This window comes from Dioscorea cayenensis, chromosome 5, assembly GCF_009730915.1.
Source record: "Dioscorea cayenensis subsp. rotundata cultivar TDr96_F1 chromosome 5, TDr96_F1_v2_PseudoChromosome.rev07_lg8_w22 25.fasta, whole genome shotgun sequence".
Taxonomy (NCBI): domain Eukaryota; kingdom Viridiplantae; phylum Streptophyta; class Magnoliopsida; order Dioscoreales; family Dioscoreaceae; genus Dioscorea; species Dioscorea cayenensis.
Window position 1 is genome coordinate 15,866,925 of NC_052475.1, and position 17,957 is coordinate 15,884,881.

A 17,957-nucleotide genomic window follows, 5' to 3' on the forward strand; every position below is an offset into this window, starting at 1 on the left:
AATGAGTGTCTTTCATTGATGTTATATTTTTCATTTGCTTTTAGCAACGACTTTGCTCTATCTGGTCCAATTTTTCATGACAATCATTGTCTGTTTTGATTTTATTTTATTTTTTGCCCCACACAAAAAAAATATTTTTTTCAATTCGGTTAAAAAAAGTTTGTTTAATGAAATAGGTATAATTCCGTAAATAGTTCTCTACTTTTTCAAACTTACACATTTAGTCCCTTTACTTTGAACTATTATCTTTTTGTCCCTTTACAATTTTAATTTAGCCATTATCCTTAAACCCTAACCCTAAATAATAAAAAAGGGATTAATATGGCTCACTTAAATATAGTTGAGGCAGTAAAAGATTACACTTAAATGGTAAGTTTGAAAAAAGCAGAGTGACTATTTAGAAAATTATACCAATGAAATATAAAGGTTATTAATTTAAAATTCAAGATTACAGGTAATTTAGCTATCTAAAATAATAATAATAATAATAATAAAGAAAAACAAATCCCTTAAAATGAAAAGATAATCTTGTAAAAGACTTGATGACCCAACTAAATCTTTCACGGCCCATTATTCAATCAAACAACTGAAATTTACGAGATCGATGATCGAGAGAGAGAGAGAGAGAGAGAGAGAGAGAGAGCATCGGAAGCGCAGAAGAGAAGAGATGGTGCGGGTGGCGACCTACTTCGCGATGACCTTGGGCGCCTTCGTCTTCTGGCAATCCATGGACCATCTCCATGTCTGGATCGCCCTTCATCAGGATGAGAAGGTCTTCTTCTGCCTCTTTCTCTTTCTTTCTCATCTCTTTTAGGGTTCCAATTAAGACGCTTTCTTGATTGATTTGTTTTGGTATCCCGTATATTATTTTTTGTTTTTGTTTGTTCTGAATCAAATCATGTTCATTGTCAAGTTGTTTTCTAGATTTCGAAAAAACCTTCATCTTTTCATGTTCATGGAGAGGTAAATTGATTGAAATATGGTTTGTTGATTTCGATGTTTCTTTGAGAGGAGAAGTGGAAATGGAATTGAGGTTTTTGTTTTGAAAAAAGGAACTAGATTGATTGGATGATGGCAATGTGAACCCCGTGTGCTTTGGCTTGATCGATATTAAGCTTGGGATGTCATCATGGATTGTTAGGCTTTTGTTAGTGCATATGAAATTTAACACTTTTAATGCTGATGGATTGAGACTGATGGATTTTGAGAAATAGTGGCTATTTTGTGATGACATAAGATTGTATTCATTGATTGCAAGAAGTAAATGATTTCTTTTGTAAGTGGTCTTCTATGAAGTAATAAATTTTTTTTAAAGTCAATAAGCCATTTTACGTGTGCTGTTTTTCTCATCAATGTGTTAGTTTGATTTTCAATACATTGTACCTGTACTAACTATTGCTTGTAGATTTGGCACTCTTTGTTTATGTTTAGATCACATCCAAAAATTTTAATAATATAGATATGTAGGTAACAATTATTTCAACAACCATTAAATACCCGTTTATTTAAATAAAATTCTCTACTAGGTTAGGGTTAAAGGTTAGCCATCTCCGTAGTCAATTTCCTCAATGATTCAGTCAGCTTATTTTTATCCTATTTATACCATAGCAGCACTGGTATTGTTGTTCTTCTTTTTCTATCGAGTAAATTAAATGTTTGTTTTCCTCTTTAGGGGGTGCCTTTCACCTAAGATCTCCACCTTCCTAAATTCGAATTCTTTTACTGGCTTTGGGAAGAAGGATGCCAGATATGATGTAAATAATCATACGTTAATCTCTAGGTAGCAGATTATAATCAAATCATAAGAAAAAGTATCCTTCTGTCATCCCAAGAAATACATGTGATATATGCATTGTTGATCAAGGGAAGTGGAAGGGGAGAAAGCAAAAAATAGAAAGGAAAAAAAATCTGTGATGTATAGTTTATCATTTACTTGTACATTGTTTTTTCTGCTTCTAATGAAGTGGAAGCAGCTTTCCTTCTTTTTTTCCCATTTTCTTCAATTTCCTTCCATTTATACACATCCTAGTTTCAGTCTCATGTCCGCAACTTTGGAAAGAAGAGCAGGACACTGTAAGAAATCAAACGGGGGCATGAGCATGTGCTTTTCTATTTTTTTTTTTTCTGTTTCAAACCATTCTACCGTTCAAACAATTAATTAATACATCTAGTTATTGTTGTTCATTGTTTTGGTGTATAAGGTATAAGTATTTTGTTCTATTTGAATCCTTGATTAGATTTTTCCATAGTGTTAGAGTTAAAGTCTTCTTACAACCAAAAGTTTCATTTGCCTGGAAAATAATATAATATGCTGATGCCCAAGTATAATGCGTATGCTAGAGAAAAAAAGAGAAAAACATTTTATATATGGTTTGCAAAGGTTCAGTTAACTGGAAATTCATTTATCAATCTAGGGAGTGAATTGTAAAAATTAACTTTGAGGATTGTCAAACAGAGGTATGCATCAAAGCATCATGTGCACGTTCATTGTGCTGTATGAATCTTGCCATTGTTTTTAATTGTAAAGGCTAAGATCACTTAGAAATGAAAGCTGTATTTGATTTTGTGAGTTTTGTTTGATCTGTGGCATTCTTCACTTTGAAGTTAAGATGTTCTCCTCGGAAGAGTTATTAGTGTATGTATCACTAGAGGTTCCCTATCTGTCTCTGAGCCGGCATATTAGCTTGTTGGAAGATATAAATACCACAGTGTGTGCCACTATCATTTAGCGGCCATTTAAGCCAACTTTTACAGCCTTTTTGGTATGCTGTTTCTGAAGGTTGCCTCTTAACTCACATATGGTATCAAAATTCATGCTCACTATTATGTTTTCTGGTGTTTGGTTCAATACTCTAGACATAATAATGATGTTTATGCCATTGTGAAAAGGATTAAGGAGAAATTTACTCTTTTGCATCCCTACATGGAAGTTATTGTCATGTGGGGTGTATGTTTCTAAGAGGTGCTGACTCTTTGTTATATCTGATTCATACAGTGAGAATATTCTGCCTAGTTTTGAAAGTGATAATTTTCTCTCTTTTTGGCCTTAGTTCTTTCACAATGCTCACCCCAAGTGTGTTTGTTTGTTTTGAAACTTAAGGCTTGTTTGGTAGGTTCGCTAGCCAAGTGCTGCAACCAAATAACCTTGAGTTATCCTATTCATATATATATATTTAAAAATGAATTATTTAAATTTATTTATTTATGTCTTAAAATATTAATATTAATGTATACTTCTTACTTTTTAAATAAGTAAAATTTAGGTTCTAAATATATAATTTTGATTAGTTTTAACTAGGTGAAAGTGTGGTGAGCTTATATAAAAATTTCCTGCCAACTCAATCTCCAAAAGGAGATTCTTTAAGACACTCCAACTCACCAACCAAAACACAATGTTACTGATCTTAATCTTTAAAAATGTCAACTGATTTAACTTTATTATATATATGACTTTCCCTTCATAGATATTGAACAGTTTGAGGAATTAAAGGGATTGCATTTCATGGATATAGGGAAGGCATGCTCATTAATGGACATCTGATATCAGCTCCATCTAAAACAGTAGAACATGAATCATATTTTGCTCTTTAAGCTAATTTAGTCAATTGTATCCACTTTCTTGGAGTTGAGTTACAGCTTCCTTACACACTAGTCCAATAACATTTCTATTTAGACCTGTAAGGAGTATGATGTTTCAAAAACTAGAATTGGTAATGATTCTAGTTCAAAATGTACTTTAGAAGTAGCGTTCCAATGAATCAATCAAGCGTACAGTTCATTTTCTCCCCAGGAATGCAATACATTTTTAGGTTACTTTTCTCCTTGTCTTTTCTTCCATCTTATTTAAATTTTGTTCTTTCAGAGAGAAAGAGAGGAAAAAGAAAGGGAGATAAAGCGTATGAGAGAAGAACTACTGGCTAAAGCAAAGCGTGAAGATTCTCTTATGTAATCTTTGAGATTATTTTATTTTGACATTGAACATTTTATTTCCTTGTTTTCTTGAAATTTCCTTAAATGCCAATGCTGTGATGTTTCTGTAGCATTCTACTTATTTCCTTGTGCTTTATGAGGCATGTTTAATGTATGCTAATTAAGATGAATAAGAACTGGTGCAGACATATGCTTTGAGATACACAAATTAAGAAAGGGTGTCTTTAAATTATACATTTTGAAGTGAGATGGTGAACCATGATTGTTATGGGAAAAAATAGTTGATATCGAAGGTTTTTGTTGTCAGTAGCCCATGTAAAGATGTCTGATGTTACATATTCTTTCTCCATTCGTTTTACTTTGATATTATTTCTGTTTGCTTATTCTTTTTAGTGAAAGGTTGATATCTTTTTCTTAATAGATAATTGATAATTCAAAACATGATGTATTTGTTAAATTTTAATTTAATCTTTTCTTTTGATTCTTTTAATATTTTGAATTTAACCAAAGATTACATTACTGGTTATTTTATTTGAAGTTTGGCCATAGAAAACATGCTTGTGACGGGCAATGTGTTTATTTTTTTTTTATATCCACGAGTACCTCTTTACTGCATGTTTGCCTTGTGTTTTACTGAGCTTATCTCAAATTTTCATGCACTGTGGCTCTCTTTTGGTAAACTTGCTGTCTTGCCCTAGTGTTTTTTTTTAATTGTGTAGTCTGTGTTGTGTTTGTTTTAGTGTTTATTTTATTACTTAAGGTTTCGATGTTCTAATATTTGGACATTTGTGTTAACTTTTAATAAGGTGCAGAATGACATTTATAGCACCATTAGAATGCCTGACATTTTATTTTATAATAGTGACTGATTGTCTTTGTTTAAAAATTTAAATTTTTATTGAAAACATCTTATAATTATAATTACTATAGTCTTGTAAGCATGCCATGCACTATGTATTGAAATATAATTGTATAAATACTTTCATCGACAGTCCATGGACTTTGACGCCTTTTTTATGTCTCGAGCTTTGTGTTTTTTTTCAAGTGATGCATGCATTTATTAATGAATTTTTTATTAATAATCTCCTGTTTTATTGATTTCATAGATTAAGATATTATCATGTTATAATTCATGATTTTATTTTGTAAATACATATTAAATATCTTTGTGTGGTTTATGTTTAAAACACATTTCTATCAGTGAATTATCAGTGAATCATCTTAAGTAGGGATGTGGGGGAAATACCACTTTTCTGAGGTGGGAGGAAGTGATATCATATTCAGCACTTTTAATGTTCATTTGTCTGAGTGAGAATATAAATGGAGAATTTAGATGTTATTTGAAGTTGTTAAGTTTAAAAAAAGACTTTGGAAGTAAAAATAAGTAAGTTTTTATAAATTGGTTTATATTTTCCTCCTTTAAAAAAAAATTGGAGGAAGTATCACTTCCCCCACCCCCAAAATGAACAGGTCTGTGTGTATCTATTCGTGGTGCTCCAAACCATCAAAAGAACCAATTGGAAAATGAAGATCCTCCAACCCAAACTTAAGGAGTAAATGCAAAAGCTTGCAGGATGGCTAAAGAAAACCTACCTTAGTATATATCTATATATATATTACCAATATGAACAGACTACCTCACACTTTTTATTATTATTATTATTATTATTATTATTATTATTATTATTATTATTATTATTATTATTTTTAATGAGTTCTCAATCATACATTGGAAAATAATCAAACACTCCGCTTTGAAGTCAAGTGTCTCACCATTATGCTATTGCCATGGTGACAAAAAAAACACAACTCTTCAGTTTGGTATTGTGCTTTATCATCAAAAGAAAAAAAAAACCTAAACTTAGATTGTGTTTGTTTGGCCATATTTAAAAGTACATGTAATTGGAAATACGTGATCTTTTAAAATCTAATGTTTGTTTGACTGAATTTGAGAAATTCAAAGTAGTTGCAACTGGTAAGGGATTTTGTTGGATTTGTAACTACGTCCCAAATCGGGCGTAATTCAAACTCCTGCACTTTAGAATTTAAAGCAAGTTTTGCACGTGGTGTCATGTGACACCGAATTTTTATCTTTTTATTATTTTTCAGACCAAGGTCTTGGGAGGATAACAAAAAATCTAGATTCATCTTTATCTTTGTTTTTTTTTATTTGTAAGTTTCGTTCTTTTTAAATTTTTTTTTATTATTTTACAAATTTTTATCTTTAATTTTTTTATTGGTTGAATATCCTATTGAGTCCCTGTATTTTACTTAATTTGTCTTTTTAATCCCTATCTTTTAATTTGTTCTCAATATATCCCTATATTGTCAAAATTGGACAAATTAAATCCAAATTGAGTAAACACATAGGGAGTAATTAGGGGAACAACCGTGAGGGGTTGAACCTAATTTACCTTATTTTGACAATATAGGGACCTAATGAAGACAAATTAAAAGGTAGGGACTAAAGCGGAAAATTGTGTAAAATACATGGATTAAATAGGGTATTTGGTAGGCTAAGATCTTTCATCATGTAAAATAAAAATAGTATATCATTATATTTTATCTTAATATAAATTGAAAAAATTAAATATAATAAATATAATATAATTATTAATAATAAAAGCTTATTATTATATTTTTATCAATACTTTGCTATAAAAAAATCATAAATTGTGTAGTATATTTAATATAATTATTAAAATTCACAATAAATTGTAATAAAAACATAATTATATATTATAAAAAGTAATTATTTGTATAATTATTTTTTGTTATTATTAATAAAATTTAATTGTGTATTTATAATTAATTAAAATTAATGTTAAACCAAGGTGGGGTAACCTCACAAAGATGTTTATATCCTAGAAATATCTCCAACTTAATAATATTTTCAAAATTCAGATTTACAAATCCTTCCAACCAAACATAAAATTTTATAATCCAGGATTCCAACTACATCAAACTAAACACCAGATTTAACACTCCTTGTATTTTTAAATACAGTAATTACAACTACATTGTAATTTGAAATCCACTGCATTTTCAACTACATCTAACCAAACGCTACCTAAACTGATATGAAAAGGATGTACTTAAACAAATGAACAATTTGAATTCACTTCAAGATAACTAACTATTGCCAACATGATAATATATATATATATATATATAAATGTCATTTTTTCCATATAATTTAATCATAAAACTGACAAATTGCCGGCCTAAAATGCCATGAAATTCCTGCATGTAGCCAAAATTTCTGCTTAGCAAGAAACAGCGACCAAGGGATAACATCAATTTGGGTATTAGATTTGTCATGGTCTGATTGATCCAATTTGGCTTAGTGCAATTGGACAGCACCTTGCAGAAGATTGAGGTTCCGTGCATGCTCGCTATATTCAACTATGGCTGTTGGAGGAAGGAGACCTATACTAATCTCATGCACCGTCGTGAAAAGTGGAAATAAGCTCTGCCATCCTCGGTTTCTCAAAACTTCATAAACTTCTTTTGCAGTGGACACACCCTATGAAAACATCAGAAATGATTGACCCTTAGTAACGGATCAGTAATATAAACTATGAATCAATAAATTAATTTCTGGCTATATTGATTTTGTTGATCTTCTAACTAGTGCGACTTCACATTCATGCTTCAATTCTAACTAATTTAGTTCAAAAGATTAATATATAATGTCTATGGTACCATATCTTGTCAATTATTAATTAGTGTTTTTGACATTCAATGTTATCTCAATGTATTGGATATATTGAGCGCAAGCAAAGCCATCAGTTACCTGCAATTTCTGGCCTTGCAGTAGTTCAGTTTCCAATTCATCAAAGGATCTGTGAAGAGTTTCAAAGTACCAAAATGAATAAAGTTTTTGAATCAAACAAATAAATAAACATTATGAGCTTAAAGACTTAACTACACCTTTTCCCGCCACTCCTTGCAAATGCCTCGGCGACTCTCCTGTTTCTTCCCCCAACTGTCCCAACAAAAAGGTTCATTTATAAAACTATATGAATCAAGGAGGAGTCAGTTAGGTTACATACGGCATGTCGTAATTAAATCGGCAACTCCACAGCTCTCGAAGAAGGTGCTATCCTTGACTGAAGAAAACAGCAGCTTTGAAAAGGCCTTCATCTCTCTCAATCCAATCCTCATTATTGCCGCCTGATGTTTTAATTTATAATGCAACAGTTAACAGCTTAGTACAAATACTTTCAAGTTAAAAATCCTCTCTTGAGACATACAAACCTTTGTATTATTTCCCATGTCCAAACCATCGACCAGACCTAATTGTTCATCCAAATCATCATGTTTAAAAATTAGTATCCAAATTATTTTAACACAAGGAACCTCATTACAAGCAAAAGTAAATTGCTTAACCTGCAGCTATGGCCACAACATTCTTTAATGTACCACAGAGTTCTACTCCCTCCACGTCCGGCACCTGTCCATTCCATCAAACAAAAAAAGCCAACAGAGCAATTGTTGTAAGACATTGTGTGATAAGAGTGAGATTAAACACAAATTAACAAAAATGTCTGTCAGTTAAAAAAAATGACAGGGAACAAAAACTCACAGCAGAAACTAGGAAATATGGGGTACTGAACAATCTAGCCCATCTCTGCGCAGCTTCCTTGTCTTGTCTATATCCAATTGTTGCCTCACTAAATTTCTCGACAGCAATCTGCATTCAAATGCTGAATTTAAACATTCCTTTCTCACAATCTAAATAAATCAATGCATCAAGATGAACATCCAAACAAATGAAATCATGCCTCATTGGCAATATTGGCACCCATCAGAACACAACAGTTGACACTGAGCATTTCAGAAATGAGTTTCGAAATCATGCATGGTCCTTCAGTCTTGACTTCCATGCCCTTGATGAGCGATATGGCTTCCGCATCAGGTCTTATATTCCCCACAAGTCTCTTGCATATACCCTCAACAAATTGATGAGGAGTTACAAATACAAGCATGTTTACTTCTTTCACTGCAAATAAGCAACCAATTAACATTAACATTTATAACATTAACATCAAATTGGAAATAAGAGCACTAATTTAAGAGCATTAAGCTAAGATCACAGTTCCATTTCAATACCAAACTATTTATCAATAAAATTGAAGTTGTATAATATGGGCAAAACAAATGTTTTCCAAAATCCTGAACAAATCAATACACATTTACCTGAATTCAGTAAGTCAGGGTCTGCAACCACATTGGATCCAAGCTTGATGCCAGGAAGATACTTGACATTCTCCTATTGAAATCTCAACACAAAACAATTAACAAATTAATCAACTACCAAATTAAAAACACAAAAAGAAAGAAAGAACCATGTATGTTATCTCATTCCTCACATTTTCCTGGTTAATTGTTTCACTGAGTTTCCTTCCATTTGGTAAAGTTTCCTCAAACACCCACATCCTCACCTCATCTGCAAAACCCCCAAATTTCATTCAATCAATCACATAACCCCAAAAAAGAAACAAAACATCAACCAAACAATTACTACACAAAAAAGAACAGAATCAAGTACCATGGAACATAGATTGCTTGACAGTGTTGGAAGCAATGAGTTTGGCAGCAACACTGCCCCAATTTCCACTACCAATTACAGCCACCCTGAACAATTCCTCAGCATTTTCCATAGCACCAGCTTCTGTAACACCTCCCATGGAAAAAAAAAACAGCAACCTTGAAGGAAAACTCTATAGAATAAAATTAAATAATAAAAAAAAAAACTCAACAGCAACAGGAAAATTGGCAAAGATGAAGAGTGAGTAAAACAAAACCAATGTATATATATATAATGGAAAGATGGCGGAGAGAACGCGGAGGATTGACGAGGGAAACAATGTGGATAGAGATAACAAGTGACGGATCCCACAAGGAAGAAGCCACATTGATTTGTATGTGAAGGATTGGATAACCAAATTTATACATACATACAAACATACAAGCACGCATGTATAGACACCCACGTGTGTTGTTGGAAAGGTGTGGAGGGTTGGAGAGAGGGCGGTTAGTTGGTGATGGTTGTCTATCATGGATGGCACAGCGGGCAGGAAGGGTTGAACTACACGTTGAACTCGGAAGCCTGGTGTGAATGAATGGGTGGAGAGGACAAGATGGATGCTTTCAGGACCACATGGATGCTGCATATTTTAACTTTTTTTTGGGTGGTGGTGGTGGTGTTGTTCAAACCACACACAGATCTTGTCTTTGACCTTTTTGTTTGGTTTAGTATATATTAATGTTTGGTTTTGGATTTTGTTTGTTATTTTAAAAAAATGCTATTGCCATCTTTAGGTGACTTTTTTTTAAAATGTTACAAAAAAAAAATATTTACTAAATTAAGTATGTTTGGGATTATTTACCAAAATACGCAGGTTGGCTGAAAACAGTAAAAATTTTCCCTGCTTTTCACTTTTTTTATTTTTCATTTTAAAATATAGAAAACGGGAGAGTTTCTCCCTGTTTTCATTTTTAAATTAAAAATTATGAAAACGGGGAGAAACTCTCCCGTTTTCATAATTTTTAAATTTTTAATAAAAAAAGAAAACGGAGTTACTCTCCCGTTTTTCCTTTTTTTTACTGATGTAGTTGTTGGTTGTTAGGTCTTAAAAAAATCTTTTTATATAATTAATTTTTTTAATTTAAAAAAATAATGGTTGATATATATATATATATATATATATATATTAATCTTTTATTTAAAAAAATACTATGAATCTCAAAAAATATTAGAAATAAAATGGTCAAAGTTGCACCGGTAATTAATTAATACAAAATAAAATGGTTAAATCTACAACGGTAAGTAGTTAGTATAAAGTAGGACGGTCAAACCTACACCGTTAATAATTAGCACAAAGTAGGACTGTCAAACCTGCACTGGTTAATAATTACCACAAAGTAGGACAATGAAAAGTGCAACGGTCAGTACTAAGTACCGGTCAGTAATTAGCACAAAGTAGATAGGTTAAACCTACACTGGTCAGTAATTGGTATAAAGTAGTTTGGTCAAACTTGTATCGATAATTAATTAGGACAAAGTAGGATTGTCAAACCTGCACCTGTCAGTGATTAGCACAAAGTACGTTGGTCAAACTTGCACCGATCAGTAATTAGTTCAAAGTAAGTTGGTCAAACCTACAATGATTAGTAATTAGCACAAAGTAGGACAATTAAACTTGCACCTATCAGTAATTAGTACAAAGTATATCGGTTAGACCTGCATCGGTCAGTAATTAACACAAAGTAAGACGGTCAAACCTGCACCGTCAGTACTTAGCACAAAGTAGGTCAATCAAACCCGCGTGATCGGGTCGAGAATTAGTATAAAGTAGGGTCACTCAAACCTCCACTAGTCAAGAATTAGTATAAAGTAGATCGGGTTAAAAGTCGCACTGAGTCGCTGATTAGCACAAAAGTACGCCGGGCCAAACCTCGCACCACTTAGTGATTAGCAAAGTAGGACAGTCAAACCTGCACCAATTAGCACAAAGTGCGCCGGTCAAACCTTCACCACTCAGTGATTGTGACAAAGCAGGACAATCAAACCTGCACCAGTCAGCACAAAGTACGCCGGTCAAACTTGCACCACTCAGTGATTGGGACAAAGTAAGACGATCAAACTTGCACTCGGGCCAAGACGAAGTACACTCGTCAAAACCTCGCACTGGCCGATGATTAGGGACAAAGTATGACGACCAAACCTCGCACGGCTTAGTACTTAGCACCAAAATAGGTTGGTCAAACCTACACCAGTCAGTAATTAGGACGGTCAAACCTGCAATGTTCATGAATGAAATTTTCAAAATTCGATCTCTTTATATAAACCAACATTAGTAGCCCATTTTCACTCTTGCATACTATTTACTCACTCACTCACCCATACTTCTTCTTCTTGTCTTCAACAATGGTAGAGACTTCACTTGTATTGGTTTACTACAATGGTTCAATCATTGCTAGTGAAGACACAATTATATTTTTCGCTCGGGAGGATCAATCATATTTTTATGTCGAAGACAACATCTCTTACGAAAATTTAAAGAGTTTCATGTATCAAATATCGGCTCCCAATTTCTTCAGGATCTGGTAAGATTTGCTATCGGTCAATCAAATTGCGTAATGATCGAGATGTTCGGATGATGTTCGACTGCCACAAAAGAAATCTAGATATTGGCATTATTGAATTGTACGTGGAGTTCAACGCTGCAACTTTCGAAGGTGCTCCTTCCCAACAACAAACCACCCCAGATGACGAAGTTCAACGCAATTTGAGACGGGAGAGGATTTCATCACCATACCAAGTTAATGAACCTGAACGGCTCTCTACAGAGTGGAGGGCACAAGATGATCCACCACCCCAATAATTATTTTACTAATTCACAACATCTACAAGGCGGAACAAGTTCTTTTCATGATACTCATGAAACCGAAATTTCGTCAGTATGGCCGATCAAATGGAGACGATGAGGACGACGATGGTGACAGCTTTGGGGAAGACACTAAAGCAAGTGTTGATGACATTCAGTTAGAAGAATGCAATCTTGAAGACGTTCCAATGACCAGCCATAATTTCATGATGGCACCAATGGAGCCTTCAGCACATATACGGACCCATGATTTGGAAGCAATGTCCGCACAAGAATTTCCGGAGTACCCTTTATTGTATGCCGACACATTAACTGGAGCAATGACAAATGGAGATCTTCATGTAGGCATGAGGTTTCGAAGTAAAGATGATGCTGTGACTGCAATTAAGCATTACTGCTTACTTAAATCTGTCGAATACAAAGTTATTGAGTCTGATCCGACTCGATACTCCAATAAATGTAAGTCATATGGTGATGGGTGCAATTGGAGGGTTCGCGCATCCTACAGCAAGCGGAGAAAGCTTTGGGAAATTACAAAGTACACTCGGCCTCACACGTGTTCATCAGCAATGATCTTGCAGGATCATTCGAAGCTAGATTCAAACATGATTTGTCGTCAAATACAAGCACTAGTCTAACAGCAACCAAGCATCAATGTATCGGTTTTAATAACGGAGATCAAAAATCGATACGGATACACACCGACACATAGGAAAGTATGGACAACTAATCAAAAAGCGGTTGAAGCAGCATTTGGCAATTGGGAGGAGTCCTACAACGAATTACCAAGATAGCTATCAGTGTTGTAATAGTTTGTTCCTGGGATAATAGTTGATCTTGAGACCCAGCCAGCATACGATGGACCTTACTTGGTACGTGATGCTCGAATCTTTCATAAAATTTTCTGGAGCTTCCCCGCCTGCGTGGAGGCTTTCAAATATTACAAACCGGTCGTCCAAATAGATGGCACCCATATTTATGGCAAATACAAAGGCACTTTGTTGTTGGCAATCGCACAAGATGGTAATAAAAATATCCTGCCGATTGGTTTTGCCATCGTCGAATGAGAAACGTTGGGTGCATTGACTTTCTTCTTGCGCAACTTGCATTCCAGTGTAACACCACAACAAGGAATATGTTTTATATCTGATCGCCATGAATCTATCAAATCAGCTTTTAGATCACTTGGCATAATATTCCACCGACATTGCGTTATTCCCGGCAGGAACATGGAGGCTGAGGCAACGTGACGCTCTATCTCTCTAGAATCCAATCCATCTTCCGTGATCAATGCCCAATCTGTGTTAATTCTGCCACGAAGATCATGATCATGGGTCAATCCAATGCAAACTGGATCGAGAGGAACACCTTGGGTGAAGCCAAATTGTCTTGTCACTCGATCTGTTTGGTGCCACTCAACAACTTCGAAGCAAATCAATGATGTAAATGCAGTCCATAAAGTTCTATCTGCGAAAATGTCATGTGGCACTTGTGCGATTATCTCGTTCGAATCATAAGGCCGCCATATAAACTGTTCAAAATTATTTAACAAATAATCAATGATTATTAATACCTACAAATATGTGTATGAATTATCAATTTTTTTAACAACATTACCTGTTGCATCTCCAACCGATCTAGTAGCTGCCTATATATCTTCACATTGTGCTTGTTGCTACGGCTATCATCGTCCACTTCAATGTGCGCCCACCTGAAAAATGAGAATGAATTATAATTTCAATGTATTATAATTAAGTGTAAAATGAATCATCAATTTAATTTGCTCTCACCTACGAGCCAGAGGAAAGGATACGATAGCACGGGTTCGAGGGGATATACTTGAAATCCTGTACCATGCCCATGATTGAAGTAATATTATAGATCCACTGATATTTTTCATATCCTTGTTGGATGCACGGCATAAAGATCTGTACAGGGTTGCTAGACATGCTGAACCCCAACTGTATTTTCCTGCATCTGTAAAATCCCTCAGAAGTGGTAACCACTTCAGATGAACCCTGTTCTGAGACATATCTGGCATGAGGACACAGCCGATAAGCCTTAGGATATAGGCACGTGCATAACATTCTATCTGTCGTTGACCTGCATCGTATGACATCATGCCAAATGTTTCCTCGAGCCACGTTAGAGTTATACTCTGACCTTTCCTTTGCTCCGCCGGTGGGACCACTCCGAGCAACTCTGCACAGAGAGCACTTCTTAAGTCGGAAGTCTGTCCGATGACTTCGTGGCCGTTAATCGGTAAGCCAAGTAATAGTGCCACATCTTTCAACGTGATTGTTGTCTCACCGCATGTAAGGTGGAATGTGTGTGTTTCAGTCCGCCATCTCTCCACTAATGCACTCACAAGAGCGGCATCAATTCGGAAACTAAGAATTTGAGCCGCATGATAGAACCCGGCTTCTCTTAAAAGGCCTATGATTTGTGGAGGAGGCTCTGCGATAGACACATGTCTACACCTAAGAACCCGATCAGGCTGTAGAAAGTTATAAATTAATCAATTTCATATTAATTGGAAAAATAAAATAGGTTGACTTGAAAAAATATAAGACACGAAAAAATCATAAATCCGAACATATGCCTTCGAAAAATTAAATATGATTGAAGAGTAAACCATAAACATTGGTGTGCTAATAATATACTAGGTTATCTAAATAAACATGCTTCAGCCATAATATAACAATTATTAATATAATAAAAAATTAACCTAATAATATACTAGGTTATCTAAAATAATGACTTAATACAATTATTAATAAAAAAAACCTAATAATATATTAGGTTATCTAAATAAACATGCTTCAATGTTAATATAACAATTATTAATTCAATAATTAATTATGACATAATAAAATTATTCATAGAACCTAATGACATAATACAATTATTAATAATAAACAAAATTACCTAAAAATGTAGTGGGTTATCTAATTAAACATGATTGGGGTGCTAATAAGATAATTATTAATACGATTAATAATTATGACATAATATAATTATTAATATAAAATAATGACTTAATACATTTATTGATAAAAAATAATCGAATAATATACTAAGTTATCTAAATAAACATTCTTCGAGGTTAATATAACAATTATTAATACAATAATTAGACATAATAAAATTATTCATAAAACCTAATGACATAATACGATTATTAATAATAAAAAAATTACCCTAAAAATATAGTGGGTTATCTAATTAAACATGATTGGGGTGCTAATAAGATAATTATTAATACGATTAAGAATTATGATATAATACAATTATTAATATAAAATAATGACTTAATACAATTATTAATAAAAAATAACCAAATAATATACTAGGTTATCTAAATAAACATTCTTAGCGGTTAATATAACAATTATTAATACAATAATTAATTATGACATAATAATATTATTCATAAAACCTAATGACATAATATGATTATTAATAATAAAAAAATTACCATAAAAATATAGTGGGTTATCTAATTAAAAATGATTGGGGGTGCTAATAAAATAATTATTAATACGATTAATAATAATTATGATATAATACAATCATTAATATAAAATAATGATTTAATACAATTATTAATAAAAAATAACCAAATAATATACTAGGTTATCTAAGTAAACATGCTTCGAGGTTAACAATTATTAATACAATAATTAATTATGACATAATACAATTATTAATAAAAAAAATTATCCTAAAAATATAGTGTGTTATCTAATTAAACATGCTTCGGTTGATAATAAGATAATTATTAATACGATTAATAATTATGACATAAAAAATTATTATATGAAACTAATGTCTTAATATAATTATTAATAAATAATTAATTTCAAAGTTATCTAAGTATACACAGATATTACCTTTTCCGACAAAATGGATGAAATGTGATCACTCTGTAATCTTAAGAACGCCATTGAAAATTATCAACAGAAATCCCGTACACGTGTAAGTTGAAAACACCCGGACTATTAGAACTTGAAGTAAGAATAAAATAGGAGAAAATGAGAATGGAGGGGGAGATAGTATGAAGTGGGAAGTGGGAATTATATAAAAATAATAATAATAAAATAATTCAATGGATAAATTTATATCCATTGCTAAAGGCTATTACTTAGTGTTCTTGTTTTTTCTTTTTAATAAAAGCATTGGTGAAAAAGCCAAGGAGTGAAGACCTCTGTGTTTTGAGGAATTTATCTTTTTAATTTTTTGTTTCTCTGTTTTTCTTGTTTTGGCTTTTTCGACTTTTTCCAGCAATAATCAAGGACAAGAGAGCTTTTATCTGTTTCGGGGCTTTTAATAAAAAAAAAAGGAAAATGGGAGAGTAACTCCCATTTTCTTTTTTTTTTATTAAAAAAATTTAAAAAATTTTGAAAACGGGAGAGTTTCTCTGTTTTCATAATTTTTAATTAAAAATGAAAAGCAGGGAGAAACTCTCCCATTTTCTATATTTTAAAAATAAAAATTTAGAAAAGCGGGGAAAAATTTTACCGTTTTCCACCGACCTGCGTATTTTGGTAAATAATCCCAAACATGCGTAATTTAGTAAATATTTTTTTTTGTAATATTTTTAAAAAAATAGCCTCTTTAGGTTCTTTCAGAATTTGAAGAATTAATTAGAGGGGAAATATGATAAATTGAAAATTTTTAATTTCTATTGTATAATTATGGCATATACTCATGTGTGGTTTGTAGATTGGTCTCAGGGATTCAATTTTAGGAATTTGCCTTATACAAAAGAAACCCGGGGGGGGGGTGAAGAATCTTTAGGATTTTTGAAGTTTATTGCTATTTATTATTTAACACTCTTCATTAAAAACTTTGTTGGAGAATTAAAAAAAGAAATAACTTTGGATCAATAATCAATAATGAGATTAAAATTAAGATAATAAAAAAGAAAATATAAAATTTACATAATTTTGTATAAATCCAATAAAAATCATTAGTTCAGAAAGGAGAAGATAGACTCAGACTTTAAAAGCGGTTTGGGCTGGGAATGATCATATAAAAAGAAATGTCTTTTTTTCACCTTAATAAAAATTAATTATATAATTACTAATTTAAATAATTAATTATAATAATTAAATTAATAATAAATAACATGAATTATTTAATTGAAATATTTAATTAAAATAATTAAAGTGAAGTTCACAATATGTCATAAATAAAAAATTTACCTACCATTAAACATAACTCATTATGTTATACATCAATATTAATTATTTTATATTAAAAGTATTAAAGTAATTTTACTATATTTTTGGATTTTATTCTCGTTCTCATTCTTTTATTTGTGCTTTCATTCCATTGCTATGCAGTAAACCAAAAACATACTATAGCCATAACTCAACCTTCTTAGTGGGTGAGCTATTGAACTGAGATAAAGGTAACCCAAAGTCAACCATCGGCGATGATGAAGATATTCTTGACCTTATTGACCAATTGAACCATAACTCAAATGATGATTTTGATACACAAGTAAAAGAGTTTCAAAACAAACTTGATACCCTTCTCCAAAATTCTCTAGACAAGCCTAAACTAGCATGTTGTAGACTACCCCTTCCCCCTCCTCCCCTTTTGACCAATAGGCACCCATGCTAC

The 17,957-nt window shown here is 32.4% G+C and overlaps 3 protein-coding genes across 5 annotated transcripts; 1 reads left to right on the top strand and 2 right to left on the bottom strand.

The window, feature by feature from the left end:
* Positions 1 to 569: 569 nt before the first annotated feature.
* On the top strand, positions 570 to 4,164 carry LOC120260741. Its single transcript, XM_039268298.1, has 2 exons — positions 570 to 772; positions 3,863 to 4,164. Exons 1-2 carry the CDS (start codon positions 605 to 607, stop codon positions 3,947 to 3,949), a joined length of 255 nt encoding a protein of 84 aa, XP_039124232.1. The 5' UTR covers positions 570 to 604; the 3' UTR covers positions 3,950 to 4,164.
* Positions 4,165 to 6,855: 2,691 nt separating this feature from the next.
* Positions 6,856 to 10,048, bottom strand: LOC120260434 (glycerol-3-phosphate dehydrogenase [NAD(+)]). Of its 3 annotated transcripts, none has more exons than XM_039267911.1 (12): positions 9,930 to 10,048; positions 9,485 to 9,607; positions 9,306 to 9,382; positions 9,133 to 9,205; positions 8,718 to 8,935; positions 8,519 to 8,626; positions 8,323 to 8,386; positions 8,191 to 8,228; positions 7,986 to 8,106; positions 7,864 to 7,918; positions 7,727 to 7,775; positions 6,856 to 7,456 (listed from the first exon to the last, which is right to left on the bottom strand). In XM_039267911.1, exons 2-12 carry the CDS (start codon positions 9,594 to 9,596, stop codon positions 7,274 to 7,276), a joined length of 1,098 nt encoding a protein of 365 aa, XP_039123845.1. In that variant the 5' UTR covers positions 9,597 to 9,607; positions 9,930 to 10,048; the 3' UTR covers positions 6,856 to 7,273. The 3 variants fall into 3 exon arrangements, with proteins under 3 accessions (XP_039123845.1, XP_039123843.1, XP_039123844.1); XM_039267909.1 differs by lacking the exon at positions 9,930 to 10,048 and adding an exon at positions 9,741 to 9,909; XM_039267910.1 differs by lacking the exon at positions 9,930 to 10,048 and having other exon boundaries at positions 9,485 to 9,725.
* Positions 10,049 to 13,302: 3,254 nt separating this feature from the next.
* Positions 13,303 to 16,273, bottom strand: LOC120260028 (serine/threonine-protein phosphatase 7 long form homolog). The gene is made up of 4 exons (XM_039267474.1): positions 16,220 to 16,273; positions 14,180 to 14,823; positions 13,944 to 14,037; positions 13,303 to 13,857 (listed from the first exon to the last, which is right to left on the bottom strand). Exons 1-4 carry the CDS (start codon positions 16,271 to 16,273, stop codon positions 13,303 to 13,305), a joined length of 1,347 nt encoding a protein of 448 aa, XP_039123408.1.
* Positions 16,274 to 17,957: the final 1,684 nt, after the last annotated feature.